The 22,502-nt window shown below is 33.5% G+C and overlaps 1 protein-coding gene across 1 annotated transcript; it reads left to right on the forward strand.

Annotated features, from left to right (window-relative positions):
- The first annotated feature begins 477 nt into the window (after positions 1–477).
- Positions 478–21,938, forward strand: LOC106764758 (Niemann-Pick C1 protein). Its single transcript, XM_014649133.2, has 39 exons — positions 478–664; positions 745–800; positions 881–980; positions 1,076–1,183; positions 1,618–1,734; positions 2,566–2,716; positions 3,286–3,530; positions 3,721–3,912; positions 4,961–5,037; positions 5,104–5,221; positions 6,279–6,362; positions 6,928–7,023; positions 7,134–7,235; positions 7,443–7,511; positions 7,848–7,943; positions 8,016–8,123; positions 9,106–9,219; positions 9,362–9,445; positions 9,647–9,775; positions 11,712–11,910; positions 12,079–12,222; positions 13,051–13,094; positions 14,192–14,275; positions 14,383–14,451; positions 14,528–14,604; positions 14,874–14,943; positions 16,763–16,912; positions 17,154–17,219; positions 17,310–17,454; positions 17,586–17,650; positions 17,736–17,801; positions 18,771–18,864; positions 19,433–19,469; positions 19,568–19,625; positions 19,748–19,858; positions 20,116–20,183; positions 20,647–20,713; positions 20,796–20,864; positions 21,625–21,938. The coding sequence occupies exons 1-39, from the start codon at positions 629–631 to the stop codon at positions 21,670–21,672; spliced, it is 3,813 nt and encodes a 1,270-aa protein (XP_014504619.1). The 5' UTR covers positions 478–628; the 3' UTR covers positions 21,673–21,938.
- Positions 21,939–22,502: the final 564 nt, after the last annotated feature.

Genomic DNA, 22,502 nt, shown 5'->3' on the forward strand with positions numbered 1-22,502 from the left:
ATAAGCCAATACCACACAAATGTTACCCAAGTTTTAGATACAGGAAGGAAACAAACCAAGAAACAAGAAAATAAGGAGAAAATAATATTAATACACTGTATTTAGTATAATGCATTGAAACACTGATTTTTGGATTGTAGATAAATTTTATATACTTATACTTAATGTTACTTTAAAAATTTCTTCTGTATGTTTTGGTTTTCACTGTATAGAAATTTCCTTTTAGATTTATAATCAATTACAAATAAAATGAAACAAATTTAACGGTTAAATTTTTTATATTGAGTTTAGTGATAATTTACTTTTATATAAAAATATATTTAAATACATTATTCGAAATTCATTTTATAATTTTGTAATAAATTAAATAAATCAAAATACGTGAAAGGAAGTTATAATGAATACTAAGACAATTCTTGTTGAGAAAGATATTGGTGGAAAAGAAGGGCCCACGTAGAATAACTGGCCTTGTAGGATCCGTTTGGAGGAAGAGGCAAGAAAGAAGGCATTAAGAAGGGAAGGCACGCAATACTCGTGTCCAGCGAGTGAGTACTACTGAGTAGTAGGAGGATCATCGAGTGATATACATCCGCGTTGCCTTTCTCTGCAATCTCCACCGAACAACAATATGGATATCGTCTTCTCCGTTGCTTTTCTGTTACAGGCAAGTATTCATTCCTTTCTCTCTCTTTCATGGATCTCTTCGTTGACTTGAACTTGGACTACGCTGCCATAACTACGTAGGTATTCCTGCTCTCTTCGCCTGCGCTCTCTGCAGCCTCACAGGATGAAACGTATAGGTATGGTTAAATTTACTTCTGGAGATTGTCGTCGCTCTTTCCAAACCAGTAATCTGTAATAATCATTTCATTTCTGCTAGGGCTAAGCATTCTGAAGAATACTGCGCAATGTATGATATATGCGGTCAACGCAGTGACGGGAAGGCTCTCAATTGTCCCTATGGTTCTCCTTCAGTTAAGGTAATTCATTCATCTTTCATATACTACTCGATGCCGCACCACCTTCACCATCCTTTGATTTAACTACTTTCTGCTGCTCTGGTTTCTAACACCAGCCTGACGAACTGCTCTCTGCCAAAATTCAAAGTTTGTGTCCCACCATTACTGGAAATGTTTGCTGTACTGCGGATCAGTTTGACACACTAAGAGTACAGGTTCAACAGGCAAGTTCTCTTTCTCTACTATCTCAGTCTCTGGTTTTATGTTGGTAACTCGTTTTCTTGATTAAATGTAAAATACAAGAGATGCATGTGCTTAGTGATTTTGGCTGTGGCTGATTACGTTAGCTTGCTCTTGGCTAAACATGAGGTTTGTTATAATCCTCCTGTTGTCGGAAAGTGCTCTTTCCGCATATGATAATTTGCTTCATTTGTTTATTCTTTGTCCTGGGTATCTAAAAAACTTATCTAATATACAGGGGTAATATAGAGGAGACGAGGGAGGATGTGCACAGCTTATGTCTAATTATTTTTTGAATATTCTCTTACTACTCTCATTAATCATCTCACTGACTTGACATATTCACCAAACAACACTCATCTGAATTTTGTTTATTTGTGTGTATAATGCAGTAACAGAAATGTATTGTATCTTGCAGGCAGTACCAATTCTAGTGGGCTGTCCATCATGCTTGAGGAATTTTCTAAATCTTTTTTGTGAACTTTCTTGCTCTCCTAATCAGAGCTTATTCATCAATGTGACTTCTATTTCAGAGGTCGGGCTTTCCTTTTCCGAATTTGTTTTGCAGTAGCACTGTTTTCTTGATATTTTATATTTTTGGATGGCACTTCTATGGTTATGAGAATGTTTTATAAATAACTAGTATGTTGACTTGTGTACTTTTGTGGTTGTGTTGGTCTTTAGGTATGTACAAAAAGGTGTATGGCTTGTGAATACGGCAATAATTTGCCATTGTATTGCTGGTGTGATTTTCCTTTTTTTTACTAAGCCAAAGTAACTTGTTTGCATAAGGTACAACATTTGTTGTTATATTTTTATCTTTTAATTGGGAACAAAGGGTTTAGGCACTATAAATAAGACCAATGGAGACATTAGTGAGGAGAGTGGATTGCATGGTTTTTAGCCTATTATAACACGGAGAAGGAAGGCTAAAGACATTGGAGGAAGTCATTAAGAGGGAGGGATCTAGTGTTCAATGATATCTAGGAAGATTTGGTCTTTAATCAAACTGAATAGCATTGTGTGATCCATTTAGCAGACCTCACCTAATGGGCTAAGAGTTTTGTTTTTTACTTTTATAAGAAGAGAGGAACAAATATTTTATGAACATGCTTTAGTAATAATTCCACCCAACCAAATTAATTTATTTACATACAAGAGTCTAAAACCCAAGAGTTCTTACATACAATTTTAGAAACATTAAAAGAGGAATTGAGGTTCTTACTATTCATGGTAAGATATTTTCTTTTGACTAAACACTATTATATTCTATAGTAATAGATTTTTTTATTTTTTTTTTGTGGTTTAGTCCTATAATCACACTCTCAACAATAAATTGATATCAACCATCTTGTGTTCATATCAGGTTAATGGTAATATGACTGTGGATGGCATTGATTTCTATGTAACTGAAACTTTTGGAGAAGGCCTATACGAGTCATGTAAGGATGTAAAGTTTGGGACAATGAATACAAGGGCCATAGATTTTGTTGGAGCTGGAGCTAGCAATTTTGAAGGTGATCCATTATAATATGGGGAGATTTATTGTATGGATTTTATGAACTCTGTTATGAAGTGGTATTACCATCCTAATCATAACAATTCTCCCATCTTGTAATCATATGTTAATTGTGAATGTGTCTTTAATTTGGGAATGGATGTTTAGTTTTGCACATCAATATATGGGAAAATTGGAAAACTAAGTTAATGTTAGCAAGGGATCCTCCTATGTAGATGTGGACATCTTTTTTCCATGTCTGTTGTACTTAGGTAGACTGCAGTTATACACGTTTAGCCATGAAAAAATATGCAAAAGGATCCTGCAGATGTGGACATATTTTTTCCATGTAAGTAGAATCGAGGTAGACTTCAGTTATACAGGTTTAGCCATGAAAAGATACACAAAAGATCCTCCCATATAGATGTGGACATGTTTTTTTCTTATTCATATTTTGGCACTTTATTGCTGCTTCTGATATTTTGTTTTTCTTATAATTGAATATTTTCTTTTCCCTTTATCTCAATTTGGTAATGTATTATACTTGCTCTTCTGCTAATGTGTGTTGTGTTTGATTATCATTGCCAGAGTGGTTTGAATTTCTTGGTCAGAAAGTTCCTCCTGGATTTCCTGGTTCTCCTTATTCTATACTTTTTAAGACAGCCACTTTTGATCCATCTCCAATGACACTTATGAATGCATCTGTATATTTGTGTAATGACACTTCACTGGGTTGCTCTTGTGGTGATTGTCCTTCTTCATCTGTTTGTGCGGCTCCTGAACCTTCTCCACCCAGCAAAGATCCCTGTGCCATTAGAATTGGGTCTTTAAAGGTTGAAACAGTATATGCATATTTTTTATGATTAATTTTCACTTGCCTTATGACTGAAAAAATTCTGCATTTGTTTTCTCTCAAAATTATTGCCTCACTGATCTAGTGCAAAATTTGGTTGTCTACTGAAAAGCTTTCGTTCATCTTTTATTCATGTCATGAAATTGGTTTCTGTATGATGATACCTACAGGTCAGGTGTGTGGATTTTTCATTAGCCATCTTGTACATTGTATTGGTTTTCGCGTTGTTTGGGTGGGCATTGTTGCAGAGGAGAAGAGGAAGGAGGAGACTCGAATCTAGTGTGGAACCACTGTTGAATGATAGGGTTGGTGAAGGGAGTAGTTTTTCTCACCTCCCAAAGGATGGAAATCATCATGTAGAGGTATGTGCAAAAGCTTGTTTGGTATTGGCCCATCCATTTTGGAGTTCAGAATGGAGGTTTTAATTGTTGTTATTATTATTGTGAAAACCAATTGTTGCAAAAGCTAGTCGTTAGTTGAAGTGAAAAGAATGATTTTTATCTAGGTATCAACTCATGCAAGAGCTTATTGGGTTTACATGAAACATAGATAATGAGGAATTCTTGGGCAAGAATTAAACCCTCAACTTCTTTAATGGTAATAATAATCTTAAGGAAGACCTTAAAGAATAGAGTTCAAATGTTCTTTAAAAGAGACTGAATCTCCAATCAAACAAAGAGAGTCACCAAGACTCTTGATATGAGAAAGAAAAACAAAAACTGTGTGATTATATCTGTCTATGTGTGTGTATGTGTATATATATATGTGTGTGTACCCCATCATGCCCTGCACATTAGGCTTGGTGCATGGATAATATGGTTTTTGGTAAGTTAATGGATCCCATGGTGTAATGTCATCTTAAAATTTGGGTTCTGAATTGAATTCAACCTTACAAAAACTAGCTTGTAAAACAAGAGTAAACCCCTAAAAGAAAGCCTTATTTTCCTTAATTTGTTCCTTCTTAAAACTTTATTTGAAGATAATTTGTGGAGAAGCTATTTTATGATAGCTGGTATTGCATGCACCGTAGTGGTTGTTGCACTATATTTTTGTATCATAGTATTTTAATTGCACATGACCATTACTCTTGAATACTTCGTCAAAACATCTTGTCTAAAATAAGTACGGACTGGGGAGCTATTCTGCATTGAAAAAGTAATTCATAAAGGTCTTGAAATTTTAGGAAACACTATTTATACAATTGGTGCAGAATTTGCATATTGCATTCACAACACAATTTTGTTGTGTTTTTCTTTCTTGGTTTAGCTCAGAAATCTTGTTTCTAAGTTTACCTTTTCCAATTGTACATTATAATGTGTGAAGAGTTAAATGATTTATTGCATTTCTATAATGAGCAGTTTTACCCATTACTCCTTGTGATATTGTTGATTGTGTCTTTACAAATAAAAGGTGCAACAGATAGATCCTCAAGGGCAGAATGTGGTGCAATTTTCTTTTGTTCAAGGATGCCTATCTAGCTTTTACAGGTCAGTGGTTCTGGTAGTTCTTGTTAGGTTTATAATCACATAAACTTTGTTTTGTTTTGCATCCAGGACATATGGAAGATGGGCTGCTAGAAAACCCACAATTGTGCTTTGTTCCTCTTTGGCAATTGTTGTTTTGCTTTGTTTGGGTCTGCTTCGGTTTGAGGTGGAGACCCGGCCTGAGAAGGTACCATATTTACAGCTGTAGCATGTACACAGTGTGCAATTTTGGATTTGCTTTCCATATGCACACATTGCTTATCTATTTTCTACCTGACAAATAATGTTTGGACTTGATCTTTGCTAATGCCCCTTTATAAATATGTTTGGATGAGCTGTTGGAACACATTCTTAAATGTTAAGCGTTATGACCTGAAACCATTTTTTGGGTTCTAATGGGCAGATAGTCCAGCAATTTGCATAGGCCTATATTTTGGAGAGTCTACACTAGGAGGAATATAAGGGAAATTGGAGGGGGTGGCTAGGTGGCAGAGAGAGAAATGAAAGATGGGTAGTTATCAAATAGGTAGAGAGAATGAGAGTGGGATAATTTTGGAGGAAATTAAGTAGCTCTCTGTAGGAGCATTGTTCAGTAGCAGTAGACTCATCTTTCTGCTGTAATTAATCTGTGTCAGAAATACCCATCTTCTAATTGTTGAGTTCTTGCCCTTAGATTCCGGTGTGCCGGTTTTTGGTTTGCTTTGTTAAGCACATTGCCTAACAGCCTATGCAAATTAAAATTGTTTTACGCTGCAAATCTTTACTGATAAATAATGTGATGGAAAATATTTTTGCAAAGGATTATAGACAACAAAAAAGTGCTCTAAACCAAAAAAAGAATACCATCCAGAGGTTGATGTGATGTAAACAACCTTTCTTTCTGGCTGCGCTTTTTGGATAACATAGCAGTCAATATATGGGCTTTAATTCCTGAATTTTAAGAATTTAATATTTCATTGAAATTTTGTGCTTGTTTTCTTGCTCTTTTAATTGATTAAGGACATTTATTCTCTAAACGGGTTACTTGTTCTCACTGCCTCTTTAAGAATAGGTTTTCTTTTGTCCTCCCTCCTCAGCATACTTCAAAATATTTTACAGTACTTAATCTAGAGTCACTAAACAAAGGTAATAAGTTTTAAAAAGTGGTGATACTGATAAGTTTCAGATGGATATATATGCTCGTAAAACGTATTTTCTTCTTGAACTTGAAGAGTATTGGCATTGCTTTCTTCTTTGTGCTGCAGTTATGGGTTGGTCCTGGAAGTAAGGCAGCCGAAGAGAAAGATTTTTTTGATAGTCATCTTGCTCCATTCTACCGAATTGAACAGGTTTTGGTTTGCTTATAATTTGTTTTACTTTTCTTTTTGGTCTTGTAATTCGGAGCATGCGATCTAGCTACTAAAATTAAGCTACTTATGTGAATGTATTATCTAATATGTCTGCTCATCTGTAGGAATGGTTGCGGGTTGAATTGGATAAGTTTTGAACTTTTGAAGTGAAAAAATATCCAATCCAATCGCATTGGTTTTTGTAATTCATCATGTATTTGGTGTAGTTTAAATTTAAATCCAATCCAATTCCATTTAAAGTTGTTTGAATTTGATTGGTTTTCTGTTTTAGTCTTAGTTTTATGTTAGTCTCAAGAAAATATTAAATAAATGATGATATATAACGCACCTAAACAATAATTTATAACATTAGTAAAGGGGATTTTTCCCTTTTAACTACTCTTTTGGTGTCTACAATTTTTTCTAATTTCACCCATTAATTAATTGCTTTTTTAAATATGAAGTCAACCATAGTTTCCTCTTAACTTTTGGATTACGTTTCTTTCTTATTTTGAACTATTATTCTATATGAAGTAAATTGTATTTTAAAATGTGTACATTTCAGCTCATATTAGCAACAATCCCAGAATCCAAGCACGACAAGTCTCCAAGTATCATAACAGAAGAAAATATTGAATTGCTTTTTGAAATACAGGAAAAGGTGTTTACATATCAGTTCTTTTCACTTACTAGAATTTAAATGTGGCTACTTTATGTTCGCTGGGACATTTTTATTAAAGAAATATGTTTATTGTTTCAATATTCCAACAGGTTGATGGAATTCGAGCAAATTATTCTGGTTCGTTGGTATCTCTAAGTGACATTTGCTTGAAGCCTTTAGGCGAAGATTGTGCCACTCAAAGCATTTTGCAGGTCTAACCCACTACTTTCCAAACTATTTCTCTAGTACTTTTGAATTGTGTATGGCAAATAATTAATTATTTGGCTTCTATTATCTGTAAGTTGTACAACCANCTGGCTTTTGCTATTCAGTTCAATTCCAATTTACTTTTCTTTTTTGTGGCTTACCTAGGACCCTTAATTTGATTTCCCTTTTTGTCATTATTTTTATTCCATTAGTATTTTCAAATGGACCCTGACAATTATTACGACTATGGAGGTGTTGACCATGCTGAGTACTGTTTTCAGGTAAACCTCTATAATCTAATTATGGGTTACCCTTGTTATTCAGAAGATTTTAATTTAAAGCAGTTTACTTTATGAGCAAATAAGAATTTTAAAGAAAAAGGATTAATGTTTTAAAAAGCACTAAATTCCAATAAATATAATAATTCAAGTTAAAGTCCTTGTGTGTAGGTATGGATAGACTACCACCTTTTGCATCAAATGTATTCAATTGAACGTGTAATGCTGCCTTGTATAAAATATCTCCTCGCATGTGTTTAATTAGACTTGAAAATGTTGTCGTAATTTGTCTCTCTATCTGATATATGTGGGCTCTAATTATATGATTGTCATTCTCAGCATTACACTTCTACAGAAACATGCTTTAGTGCATTTAAGGCTCCTCTTGAGCCAACTACGGCCTTGGGAGGGTTTTCTGGAAACAATTATTCTGAGGTAAGTTTCTTGGATTTTGTATAGATGCCTTTTTATGCAATACTTTCTTCTATGATGATTATACTATTCCAGGCTTCTGCATTTGTTATCACGTACCCTGTGAATAATGCAATTATGAAAGTTGGAGATGAGAATGGGAAGGCAATTGCTTGGGAAAAAGCTTTCATCCAATTAGCAAAGGTATGACTACTAAAATATATTCATTGCAATTATTAATTCTTGTGTATAGCTTATATGCACAGAATTTTTTTTTTTATTATTTTACATTTAATTCTTATGTATTCCTTATGTCACAATTGTGCTTCTTTTTATTATTGAAGAAATTTGGTTGTCATCTTGGTTTTATTCCCACAAAAAACCTTGAGAAATGTTTTTCAGATTTATTTCCAAGAGTCTAGATCTTTTCTCCACACACCAAACTTCTATCAACACATGTTTGTGGAGATACTTATAGAGAATTTTTTTTGGACCCTAATCTACATCTCTTTTAAGCAAGCCTTTCATATTATAAAATGTTTCCTCTATGACTTTCTGGCTTAAGCGAATAATTTGCATAATTTAAGTGAGCTAAAAGCCTAAGCAAGCAATGGGCCTTGCTTAAGTGAGTTGCTAGAAAGAAGGAGTAGTGGCCTAGCTTAAGCAGCCTTCTTTTAGCAAGTCTATGTTTTCTCTTGCTTAAAGGAATAGTAAGCCTTGCTTAGGCAAAATTCTTTAGTTTATATACCTGGCTCTAAGGAAACACTCACAAAACACATCAGAATGCTCAATTATTATAAACTATTAAAAACTCGATTTATTTAGGTTTTTAGGAAAATAAGGTCTAAAAGCATAGAATATGTGTTCGATAGTGGTTGTACATAACTTGATTATCAATTTTCACCTTTCTAGTTAGCATTAAGACAGATTATAATCCCTAGAATTCCAGTAAATATTGCTGTAAAGAAGTTTTTCAAAACCTAAATAAACTCTACCAGAAATCAAGATTGTCTAAAAAATGAATAAATAGATTGAGCTTACTTTGTATTGTAGGCAAAATATTGCATATTTTTTTGAGCGAGTGTGCTTTTTCATGTTGCTTAATATTATTTTTCAACTTAGCATATTTGTCTATTCTTCTCTTTCCTTGTCCATACTCATTTTTTAACCAATTTACATTTGGAAGGAGGAATTGCTGCCAATGGTGCAAAGTAGCAATCTTACCTTGTCATTTTCAACTGAAAGTTCAATCGAGGAAGAATTAAAGAGAGAAAGCACTGCAGATGTAGTAACAATACTTGTAAGAAATTTTTGTTTCTCTCTGCTGAATGTAAAAATATGATGTGTTGTGTGTAAGCCAATGATCTGTTTAGTTTGATTGTGGGTTCATCTACATGCTTTATTGGAACATATAATAAATTTCTTTTCCAACATATTGTTAGGTGAGCTATATTGTGATGTTTGCTTATATATCGGTGACCTTGGGAGATACACCTCACCCATCTTCTTTCTTCCTCTCATCTAAGGTATACTTTTCTTGAAGCTTGCAATTGTCATATAGTATAATTCTGATATTGAATTGTTTGTGCATATTCATAAGTGCCAATATGTGCTAAATTGTACTTCTTGATATAAATATTTTCGGTTAATTCTTATAAATATTCTCATCTTCTTTCTTCAAACTCTGATTATTTTATACTTCCATTCTTCAACTTTATGTTATTCAGGTATTGCTCGGTCTTTTGGAGATTTTGCTTGTTGTGTTTTCTGTCCTCGGATCAGTTGGATTTTTCAGTGCTATTGGAGTAAAATCAACACTAATCATAATGGAAGCTATACCTTTTCTAGTGTTAGCAGTAAGTCTTTATGTTTTTATCATTATCAAGTGTATTATTGTATGTATTACTACTACCAAAGATATTATATTGTCTTATATCAGTATTGTGTACATTCAATAGATTAAGTGCAGGGGACATGAAGTGCCTGTTTGGTTGCCTTCAAACTCACATTAAGTTGGGGGTACCATAATCAATTTGGATAGTATCCATGCTTGTAAAAGAATACATGCAGATGCCAATTTCTTTATTTTCTGCTATATTAGTTGACTGTTATTCTCCGAGTAGGAAGTTATAGCTGTCATCATGAAATTTATAAATGAAACATCTGTAACTTCATGGCTGTAGTTTACTCCTTGTATACAGAAAGCTTAGCATCTTTTGTAATCTGTGATAGAACCACGAAAAGTACAACTGGAAACAAGGCTTTGTCTTGTAAATCTTTATTGCCTTATTTCCAATTCTGCACCTACCAATGGCTTAGAATGTTAGAACATATTTTCCTCAGAGGTTGTTTGAGAGAACCTCACTCTCCACAATAATCCTGAACTTTTCTTCTTTTCCTCCCCAAAAAAACAACCTGCTCACCTACTAATAAGACTATTTATAATAGTCTGTTACAGTTATGTAATAATTACAACTGTACTAACTACTTTCTTTTTTCCTTCTTTTATAAACTGTATCAAATCTATCAATACTCCCTCCATGAAGATTCACCTTGTCCTCAAGGTGAAATTCTGGAAATTCTTTATGAATGCAGGCAGATTCCCAACTATTCTCAATATTTGGAAGATGTTTCCATTTGATAAGAACTTCTTAGTCACCTTGAGTGGTCTTTCTAGTATCTAGCAGTTGTTCAGGATATACTTCCAGAATATAGTCTTCGATAAGTGGAGGAGGTAAGGGCTGAATAGATGTGGCTGGCTGCCCTCCCTGGTGATTAGTGATGCTACTTGTGATGTCTAGGCTCTCCCTATTCCTTCTATTATGATTACTTGGACGATAGAATTTCCCACATCTCTAGAGAAACTTCTAGTTATTGAATATGGCCCATACCCACTATTGCCCCTGTTTCCATATGGTGTTCCCTGTTTTGTTGTAACTCTGATTTTCTCGTCAACCATCTGAGCCTTCATCATAAATTCAGCAAGATTAGTGGGTTCATATAATTTCACTTCTGCCATAATGTCTTCTTTCAAGCCATTCAAAAATATACATATCAAGTAATATTGTTCAATGCCCTTCACGAATCCAGCATATTGTTCAAATTGTTCTATGTAATCTTTAGACTTTACTAGTTTATGTTAATCCGATTAAAATTTCAAAAGGATTTTTTAACATAGTGGGTTGAAACCTTCTTACTACTGCAACTTTGAAAGCGTCCCACCTGGGATTGGGGTTACATGTTTTCCACCATTGAAATCAATTTAAAGCTTTCCCTTCTAAAGCAATCGAGACAGCCTGCTTCCTTTCTTCCTGTGTCACATCCACCATTGACAAATTTATCCCTACTTTCATCAAGTTGCTTATTCCTGTTCTAGATAGCTACTCTTAACATTTTGACCAACATTCATTGAGGTCCTCAAGTTAGTTATGTTTGGAACCCGCTTGTTGCATGATTCCTATGCAACAACTTTAGAGGAGTGATTGAGTAATGTTTAGTTTAACTTTAATTTTAATTATTAGAATGTTGAAGAGTAAGTTTTGTTATATTTAGTTCATGCATCCTTCGAGCAATAGTGTGTCATAGGAAATAGCTTGAATTCATTGTTATTGTCTTAAAAATGGATGTATATAAATATCATATATGCTGACTACCATTTTCTGAAGTTAATTCAGATCCCGTCCTCTAAATTTGGGTCATTCTGTAAATGAATGTTTTGTTAACATTTTAACCTTACTTTTTTGCAAGTTATGTAAGATCATACTTCTATTTGAATTTTCATTTTTTGTTCAGGTTGGTGTTGATAATATGTGTATAATCGTAGATGCTGTGAAGCGACAACCCTCAAATTTACCAGTTGAAGAACAAATAAGCAATGCAATGGGTGAAGTTGGACCTTCAATAACGCTAGCCAGCTTATCAGAGATTTTGGCATTTGCTGTAGGGTCATTTGTTTCCATGCCAGCATGCCGTGTTTTCTCCATGATTGCAGGTTAAAGAATTATCTCTTCTCACCTTTTATTTTTGGAAAACAGAAAACTGAGCTGGAAAATTTCATCCATACATAAATAAAGGAGGGTAAAAAATACAACTACTTTAAAAAGTGGTTTTAGGATTTCATAACGTTAATGATTACTGCTGTTTTTTTTTTTTTCTATAGCTTTGGCGGTTCTACTGGACTTTCTTCTGCAGATTACTGCTTTTGTAGCTTTGGTTACATTAGACTTTGTGAGAGCTAAGGACAACAGAATTGACTGTTTTCCATGCATAAAGTTGAATCGGTCCTCTGTGGAGGAGAATGAAGGTACATGCATAAAGTCAAGGCACAAATACTTTGGTTTACTGCTATGCTTGCATCTTACAATTTAGGCTTTTGGGTTTTGATGGTTTTCAAAATGGTATAGACTTTATGATCATGTTGTCAATAGAAGTTGATCTTATACAGTTTTAATTAATAGAAATAAAGAGTTGATTTTTTATAATCAGGAATATTGTTATAATTATATATAAATAAAGAGCTGATCCTTTATAATCATAAATATCTATATTATATATGTATTTTATTATTAGGAACATTTTTATTTATTTCGTATCATTGCTTGTTATCAAAGGATACCAAATCTCCTTTATTTATTGTATTGATTCCTTTCTCTCTATATAAATAAAACATTTGTGCTAATGAGGGTTTTATTTAGACCTATAAATCACACTTGCTAATTTATCTCGTACTAATAGGTTAATCCATAAACTTATTGGATCTAGTGGTCTTCGACATGATATCACAGGCTTCTTGTAGTGGTTACAAATTTGATCCTTTTGATGCTAGTTTAGTCTTGGTGATATTTAATTATGGAACAGGGCATGATTGTTACATGCTCTGTCAACACTTCAATTTGAAAGGCCCTCGTGTAATGAAGCATCAAACATGTTAAGGATACACAACACTCTTAAGTAGTGCATGTGGTGGATTAAACTTTTACCTTAAAATTGATCTCGATAATCGTTTACATATCTCACAGTTCCATTCAAGAATAGTCATGAACTATTTTCAGCTTCTGTTGGTATTTTGCATGCCAGACTTTTTTCTTTCCATGCTTATATATGGTTCTAAGCATATCTAATCAAAGTGTAGGAAACAGGCAGGAAAGAGATGGATTATTGACGTGGTATATGAAGGTAAAGTTATACTTAGTTCTTGGGTTGGTTATGTGTAAACTTAAATAAATTTCATCTTATTACGCATGTTTTATGAATTCAATTTTGTTTTTTTCTTATTTTATTTGATTATCACAGGTAGAAATTTCTTAAGATATAATAATCTTGTACTTTGTTTGAAGGGTTAGCTAGATAAACAGGGGAGAATGAGGGTGGAATGGGCATTTAGTGGATTAGAACATTTGTAAGAAAAAGATAAATCCTTTTTGAATGGGAAACTATAGGAGAACTACTTTTCCTTATTGTACTTAGTTGCAATGAGGAAATTAAATCATTTTTTTATCTTGGATTCCTATCAAACTGTTTCAACTTGCCTTATCAACAAAAGGGTGAAATGAGTCATGATTGAAGCTTAGGTGAGTTTAGTGGAGTTTTAGAAGCAAGTAACCAACAAATACAATTCTCACCTGTTGAAGATCAAGTACAGTGTAGGGGGAATTTACAACTTCATATAAATGCTAGGAAGTGAATGCAGAAGCAGAATCAATTGGGAGAACGAGTACTAGTATAAAGAACCCACTCAAGAGATAGCTTCCAATGTAGACAAATAGGGTGGGAGCGTAGAGGTTCTAGGATCTTTTGATATTCATCTTATGATGCAAATCACTGACTAGTTTTGTTACTAGATTCAAATTGTGAATTCCATGATTCTATTAACTGGGATAACTATTCTATTGGGATTAGTCAGTTAATTTGAGGGGATTAGTCATAAATTTGGAGAATGACTGTGGAAGGGGCATTCAAGGAATTAAAAGATTTCTTAGAAAGGAAATATCCTTTGTGATGGGGAAGCCCTTTGAGGAGAATTAGTTCTTGTTAATCAAGAAAAAAGCGTTTGTTTCTTTATGCCCATCTTGTTTCCTACCAATAGTAATTTGGGTATTATGGGGTGTCTAAGTCCCACATTGAGTAGTATGGGATTGTTATTGGAATATTATGTGTTTGATTCTCCCCTTTAAATGGCTAGGTTTTTGTGGAAGTGTTTCTCAGGCATTTTGATACCTATTACTTTCACTTTTCTGATTAAAAATAAGTGTTCTATCATTGTGCGATTGTAGGAGGTTCATGCACCATTTCTTGGACTCCGGGTAGTTAAAATCTTGGTCATCGCCATCTTTCTTGGATTTACCTTAGCAAGCATTGTAAGTTTCTTGGGAAATGAGAAAATATTAACTTTTTGTAAGACCCTTTTGAGAACTGTCATTCTATTTATGTGTGTGTTTTCTTTTGTTTCATATTATTTTGGCAGGCATTATGCACTAGGATTGAACCTGGTCTTGAGCAACAGATTGCTCTTCCACGAGATTCCTATCTTCAGGTTTAATTTTCTATTTGTTTCCCATGTTTCATTTTGTACCGTCCAGACTCACATTCATTTTTTTGGGTCTTTTCAGGGTTATTTCAGTAACATATCTGAGTATCTTAGAGTTGGACCACCATTATATTTTGTTGTAAAGGATTACAACTACAGGTTGATTAATTTTATTGCTCTAAGTATACTTGTCTGTTATTAATTGTCTTTTAAGAAGATAACCAAGTTTGTATTATTTACAAACTGAAATGATGCATTAAGCATGCAAGATGCAGTTGAATAAAATAGGACATAGAATTAGTGGGAAGAACATTATCATATAAATCACTATTTTGCTCCACTGTACTGGCACATGAAAATCTCATAGATGTACGTTTAAGTGCATTATTTGAACTCTTGAACTGATTTCCTGTGAGTATCTTGCGCAGTTTGGAATCCAAACACACAAATCAGCTATGCTCCATTAGCCACTGTGATTCAAATTCTCTTTTAAATGAGGTAATTCAATGGTCATGTTCATAAATATTGCAGTATAGTTTTACTCCTTTTCATTGCACCTTCTTGTATGAATAGATTAGTTTATTCATATTTAACCAACTGACAGATAGTCAGATACTTGAGGTTGCTCAGATCGTTATAACTGATAGTTAATCAATTATCTTCATCTAGAGATGTAAGAATGTGATATATCTTGGCTTGAATTCATTTTGCACAACAATTTCCTTTCTCCCTCTCCCTTTCCTTGTATATATCAAACTTAAATATAGTATAAGTGAGCTTTTTCGGTCTTTATCTTCTTTTATTCCCCAATCCCTAACCGTAAACCCTTATGCATACCATAACTGTTGAATATGGGTGTAATCTTGCGTAATTTTTCTTAGTGCCAACACAATTTTTCACATGGTCTTGGAGTTCTAGTTTTTTCCTGGAGCCTTGGTCTCTGATTTTACCACATATTTCCTTTATTGTCATTTTATCTTCAAGAGGCCAGAACCTTATTTGCTGCAGTTTCATTGTAACAGCTTTTATTGCTGTTTTCTCTTTAACCCATTAGACAGCCAATTGCTGATTTTCATCTCCATGATTTCTGACCCAAAATCAACAGAGGGAGGATTTAATATTGTGGAGATAAAAACACTGAAAGACCTACTGTGAACACTTAAGAAACCCTCTGAATTGTACTCTCTTGCTCTTTCATGTAATGTTTCTTGTATGAGAGTCTCACACAGTGCTAACTCTTGGATTGTGGATTTGGGAGCTAAAGATCATATGACATACTTGTTTCAACTCTTTCATTCTTATACCCTACCTCCAAGCAATAGGAGGTAGGGTATAACTATAGTTGCAGAATATGCAGATATTTATTTATGTTCCAAACTTTTTCTTCAAAATGTTCTACATGTCCCAAAACTTTCAACAAATCTTATCTCCGTCCATAAACTAACATATGACCTCAATTGCGTTGCAATGTTTTCTGTCTTCTTGTGTTTTACAGAAGACTCAGGGAGGTGGATTGGACTTGTTAAGGAATAAAACTAACATATGACCAATGAATGTCTGTACTCAACATATCAAATAAAAATACTCTTTGGTTATACCTCTATCGGTTAGGACATTCATCATATTCTGTTTTAAAAGTTATATTTCCCCATTTATTTGGGGTAATTAGGAGACGGAATAGAAATGGTTTTTTCTCAGACATGGTGGGGAAAGAAGGTAATCAGATCTGCAATCACAGTCAAAAGAATGTGAAGATAGGACTTTCTAATAGCTGTAAAATAGGGAGTATAGGACAAATCAACCCCTGAAACATAACAAAAAGTGGCTGGGACCTGTTCTATGGTGGCAGTGGCATGTGGTGTACACACAATTAATATGTGTAGCTACTGGTTGCACATATGAAGGGGCATGGCTTATTTGATGGGGCTGTAAATTTGGGTACCGGGGCATCATCATCAGCTGGTTTTTTGAGGGGATCTTTGCTGGAAAAACCCACTGGAAACATATTTCAGTAACATCACTGTTGGCTGATGGCAGTAGTTTCTGGGCGATGAAGGTGCCAAGGTGGCAATGAAGGCTGCTGTTAAGGCCCCTTTGGATCAAGAGTCTAATACCTAGTTGATAAATGTAATAGATTTGAAAGGAAGTGATTACAGTTTATTTCATATTCGGCTTATTAAAGGGAGGATTACTACTTTTATATTTAGACTGTTAATTGTAATTCTAGAATTTGTACATAACCACCCTTGTGATGTATTCTACTTTTTTATGTTTGCCGTATGAACGGATTTTGTACGTTTGGTTCTATATATTGCAGATATCAAGAGCTTCATTAATGCCAAAATCAAGCTACATAGCCAAACCAGCTGCATCGTGGCTTGATGATTTCCTTGTATGGATGTCACCTGAAGCTTTTAGCTGCTGTCGAAAATTCACAAATGGCTCTTATTGTCCACCTGATGATCAGGTACATGCTTCTTTATACGTTGGATAAAATTTGGATGCAACGAGTTCAACTTCTCTGTCCTCCTATATACGTTTTGAACTTATATTCATGCATAATGTATATGTATATATGCTTTGTGATATTCTGGTTCCATTATTTCTTCGGTTTTATTTTTGTTTCTAAATTAATTGCTTAAATGATTAATCTAATTAAATATTGTTGTATCTTTCTACTTGTAATAGTTAGTATCTGTATTTTTCAGCCACCTTGTTGTTTACCAGATGAAGGACCATGTGGGTTGGGTGGAGTGTGCAAAGACTGCACAACAGTAATATACTTTCTCCCGAGTTTCTTGATTATTACGTTGGATAATACTAGCCCAAAGTTGCAAATATAAACCTTTCTGGTTGATTCATAGTGTTTTCGCCACTTGGATTTGGTCAACGATCGTCCATCTACGGCTCAGTTCAGAGAGAAGCTTCCCTGGTTTCTTGATGCACTTCCATCAGCTGATTGTGCAAAGGGTGGTCATGGAGCTTACACCAACAGTGTAGATCTGAATGGTTTAAAAAAATACTCTCTCCCCCTTTTTAAAAGAACAAACCTTTTATTTTGTTCCCTTTGTATTTGCTATAACATTCTTAAACATTAAAATCTGATATACAAATATTGCTGCTTATAACTGAGCTTTCAGGTTATGAGAGTGGTGTTATCCAAGCTTCTGAGTTTCGAACTTACCATACACCACTTAATAGACAAGTAAGCAGAGTTTTTCCTTGCTTTCCTTGCTTTGCCAAAAGTTTTTCACACACGTCTGTGTTTGATCAAATGAAAATCTTGTTAGGGTGACTATGTTAATGCAATTCAAGCTGCAAGGGATTTTTCGGCGAGAATTTCTGCTTCTTTAAAGGTTTGAGCATCAATGGCATTATGCATTTTTACCTGAGCTGTTTTTGTATTCAGGATCTAGGAATTGTTTGTAATATGGTATTCAGGTATTTTTTTATCCTTGTAATTTTTATTTTTTATTAGGACTGCATTTATGAGTCTTTTCCTATGATTGACTCAATAACTATTATGACTTATTTCTTTTATTTTTTTTATTTTCATCCCTCTTAACTTCTTTTAATTTTTGCTTTCGGTTTTTGAAGTTAAATTCCTCTGTTGAACCTAATGGTGATGACATTATAAGTCATGATGATGTCATCACCTGTCACGTCAACAAAATGACTGAAGTAGAGATGTTGACGTCAGTCATCAAAAGTGTCACATCAACATACGACATCAATAAAAAAGTTATGCATGTATATGAAGAGAATAAAATAAATTAAACACTTTTTTAGGATCTAAATTTAAAAGTTACATATTTAAAACAACAACTAAAAATTGATGCTAATGACTAATAATTTCAGGACAAGAAAGGCCAACCATCATAAATGATTTTGTAGACTAGATTCAGTTGACTATTATGAGGTTTCAATAATAATGAACATTACTATAATTGAATGAGATGAGAAGGGTCAATTATATTAATGCTAACGAGGACTGATTTAGTGTTATTGTTATTCTTTCTATTATTGTTATTATTATTTTTATTATTTCTGTCATTACCAATCTAATATTTTACCTGGAATTGTTGTTCCTTTTTCTCTTTACCTGAGTCCCCATGTTTGTTGGTATTGTTAACTCATCACTTTTTCTTGGAATGTCTTTTTGGTTATAGTAAGTTTGACAAAATGGCATTTCGTATGATTATGGATCTAGTTTCCATTTTCTCGTCCTTATGGACCATTTTGTAATTGCTAAACCTGTACAGTGTACAACATTGTTGATTCTTTTGGGGTTTCCACTTCTTGTTGACTAAATTTATCTCATGCAGATGGATATTTTTCCGTACTCAGTGTTTTACATCTTCTTTGAACAATACCTGGACATATGGAAGTTTGCCTTGATCAACATTACCATAGCACTAGGTTGGTGTTCCAAAACCATTTAATTTAAATAATGCATATCTATGCAGAATGACATACTCACGTGTCAACCTCGTGTAAGCTGGACGGTCTGTTTTGATCCTTCATTTTTCCTTTATGTTTGCATTTTGCACTTTATATGTTGAAATTTTAGCCTTTATTGAGAAGGTTTATACCATGTTCTTGGCTTCAAACTTCTAAATTCTATCTATATGGTCTTTGATGAAGTAGTTTATCATCTCAACAATGCCAAACCGCTTTATTTCTGTCTCTTGAAAGGATATATAGCATCATCTGGTTCTTTTTACGTAGGAAAGATTTCAGTATTGGGATTTAAAACTATATATATCCATGGGTAATACTTATTTGCCATCCTCTTAACATTTTTTATTGGACCAAAATTTGAAAGTGAAAATGTAATTCATGTCTACCTACCCACTTTTGTCCATGTTTTGTTTCCCCTTTCTCCTTGACATATATTCTTTAACTATTACTTGTGCGAAAATGTGTCATATCAAGTCTATCTTTCCTTAATCAAATTCATTTTAAATAACTTAAGGTTATATCGCAGGTGCTATTTTTGTTGTTTGTTTGGTCATCACATCCAGGTATACTTAAGTCTTGCATATTTACAGTTAAAACTACAAATATGTTCTCTCCATTACAGTTATAAATATATCTCTTTTGTGTTTTCTATTCAATGCAGCTTGTGGAGTTCAGCAATCGTATTACTAGTTATTGTCATGATAATTTTGGACCTCATGGTATCATTTATCTTACTGTTGCAAATTTTATTTCATCTTTTATTTTTATTTGCTTTACTTTTTACATCCTTTTTAATTCCGTAGTTACAGACTCAAACAAACGACCTTTGTGACTCCTGCAGGGTGTAATGGCAATTTTGGGTATCCAACTCAATGCAGTGTCTGTTGTAAACCTTATTATGGCAATAGGGATTGCTGTGGAATTTTGTGTGCACATAGTCCATGCCTTCACGGTTAGTCTGGTCCTCTGTTCTATAAATTGATAGGTCTTTCCTCTAGGGTTTTCAATGGAACAGTGATGTCTGTTTACTTCCTGATTGTTCGGAAAAGAGGTTATGATTATGAGGATTACTAAAGCATGTGAAATTCAACCTGCTTTGTCACTAGGGGAATATTGATAGTTTGATAAATTCAGAGACTTTATGCAATTGAACCACCTGCCTATTGGTGACCATGCACATTTTCTGATCTTGTATACATGTTTTCACAGGTAAGCTTGGGAGATAGGAACCAACGAGCAAAGACAGCATTGTGTACCATGGGGGCTTCTGTATTCAGGTTGACTACGTGTACTTTTGCATTTGGAAATGCCATGGATCGTAACATATCTATCCTTGTACCATGTGTAGCTCACTATGGGTATAGCAAAAATATCTAGTAATAACTGCTGTTGTTTGATACTTGAGAACAACAAATTTTGTCTACAAATCATATATGGATCTATTAACCATCATGTATGCTTGTATGGTAAAATTTTGTTGTGATGATAACAAATGATAACAAACCAGAGCTGATATGCCCCCATTATATATTATATTATATCTTAGTGATTGAGCTGGTTAATTAATAGTATAAGTAAATGCATTAGGTTATTGTATTTTTTTGTAACATTTTGGTATCAAAGTCAGAGGGAGATAGGTGTGTTGAAAGTATATAGCATTTATGACTAAATTATTGACCTGTCTGCACTATTATTTTGTTTGATATTTTTCTTTCTGTATTATTTATCTTTGTTTGGCAGTGGAATCACACTTACAAAATTAGTCGGAGTTATCGTCCTTTGCTTCGCTACATCTGAAATTTTTGTGGTATGTGCATATCGCCCTTAGATCCAATACTTGATTATTGTCTGATCAATAAACATTAGAATTAATTTTTGGGTCTCTGCAGGTGTATTACTTCCAGATGTACTTGGCCTTGGTTATCATTGGCTTCTTGCACGGTCTTGTGTTTCTACCAGTAAGTCTCTGGTGTTTGGTTTTTACTCCACAAATGGCTGTAGCTTTTCATTGAAGTCATGAAATAGATTTTACAACGTTTCCATTTTGAGTTTTATTGATCAAACATGGCATTCAATTTCACAATGTGTTCAACATGCCTTACAAGTTTATTAATCATTAATCCATAAAATTACCAATTGGATAAGTGCTGCCTATAGTAATCGAGCACTTTACCTTTACGGCTCTGGTTCAGTTACTACTAGCCTAACTTCCCCCTAAACCTTTCTGTACCCAAAAAGTATATATGCACAACGTTTAATCACACATTTAGTTCTTATAACTATATACATTCTTCTTTTATGTTAGTTGGACACTTACAATTTATGGACTCATATATTGGTTTTTCACTTACAAAACAATAAACTCTATTATTAAAACACCATTTATTTTCTGTTATTATCTAATAACCACTATAATAAACTATTGACCCTTGTACTCTAAAACTGACAACTTTTAAACAAATAAATAATCCAATTAAATTTATCACATTTAAATTTACCCTACCATTATATCTTTATACTTAAAAATCATTCATTTTGATCCTCACACCTATAATTTTAATTTTTTTATAAAGATTAAAAATATTATATATGAAAGTTAAGACAGTTTTTAATATAAGGATAACAAGGTAAAATGTGTTCAAGTACAAGATTAAATGAGTAACTTATGTGCAGTGACTAATTAGGAAGCATCTAACGTTTTCTGCCCTTCCTTTTCAGGTGGCATTGAGCTTGTTTGGTCCTCCGTTGAGATATACAGTCATTTAGAGGATGACGTGCCCTTTGCACTTCATCAGAACAGAGCCTCTAATTAGATGAAGCTAGATTTTAACAACGCTGATCACATGTTTGATGAACAGAAAAATTGTTCTGACAAAAGGATTAGTAGTATCTTTTCTTTTGACTTTTGGATTGAAAAAGCTTATCGCTTATGTATCTGAACATGTTGACGGAACATCTAATTTCTGACGATTGTTAGGTTCTTCACAGTTACAATAGTGTGTATATGATATAATTCCGAGAACATTTTTATAGATCAAATGTACTATAAATTGGTAATAGTTTGACATCATTCCATCACAAAATAAGTTTGCCAACTTTTAAATTAATAATGTTAAAACTCAAATCGACGGTCATTTGTGATTAGATAACAAACGTAAAATTGTTGTCATTCTCAAACAATGTTAGGGTATTTTAAGTACAACATAACAATTCTGATCATAATCCTAAGTTCAATTTTCAATGAAATATTTTCATTATTAGAATTTTCTTGAGAATCACGTTTAAACGTATAATATGGAGTTAGATAATTTTATTTTTGAAAATATTGATTAAGCTTATACAATCATATTCTCAACTTTATACAAATAGTACTTAAAATATTTTTAAAAAAAATCTCTAATATAATTTACGGGGTACATTTCTCATTTATGCGTCAACTTGATAAATTTTTATACTGTTATTTGTTCCTATTTAGAAAATTGTGCAATCTATTTAGAAAATATACAACAAGAATGTATACAAAAAGAGACAAGAAATTGAGATATATCCACCAAACATGAAAGTTACATTGAATTAATGAATTGCCTTCTATTCTC

Source organism: Vigna radiata, chromosome 6 (genome assembly GCF_000741045.1).
Source record: "Vigna radiata var. radiata cultivar VC1973A chromosome 6, Vradiata_ver6, whole genome shotgun sequence".
Taxonomy (NCBI): Eukaryota; Viridiplantae; Streptophyta; class Magnoliopsida; order Fabales; family Fabaceae; genus Vigna; species Vigna radiata.

Coding starts and splice junctions, on each gene's coding strand:
- LOC106764758 (XM_014649133.2), top strand. CDS start 629: ATGGATATCGTCTTCTCCGTTGCTTTTCTGTTACAG. Junction 2,717..3,285: donor TGGAGCTAGCAATTTTGAAG/GTGATCCATTAT, acceptor TATCATTGCCAG/AGTGGTTTGAATTTCTTGGT. Junction 14,944..16,762: donor CAAATTCTCTTTTAAATGAG/GTAATTCAATGG, acceptor TATATATTGCAG/ATATCAAGAGCTTCATTAAT.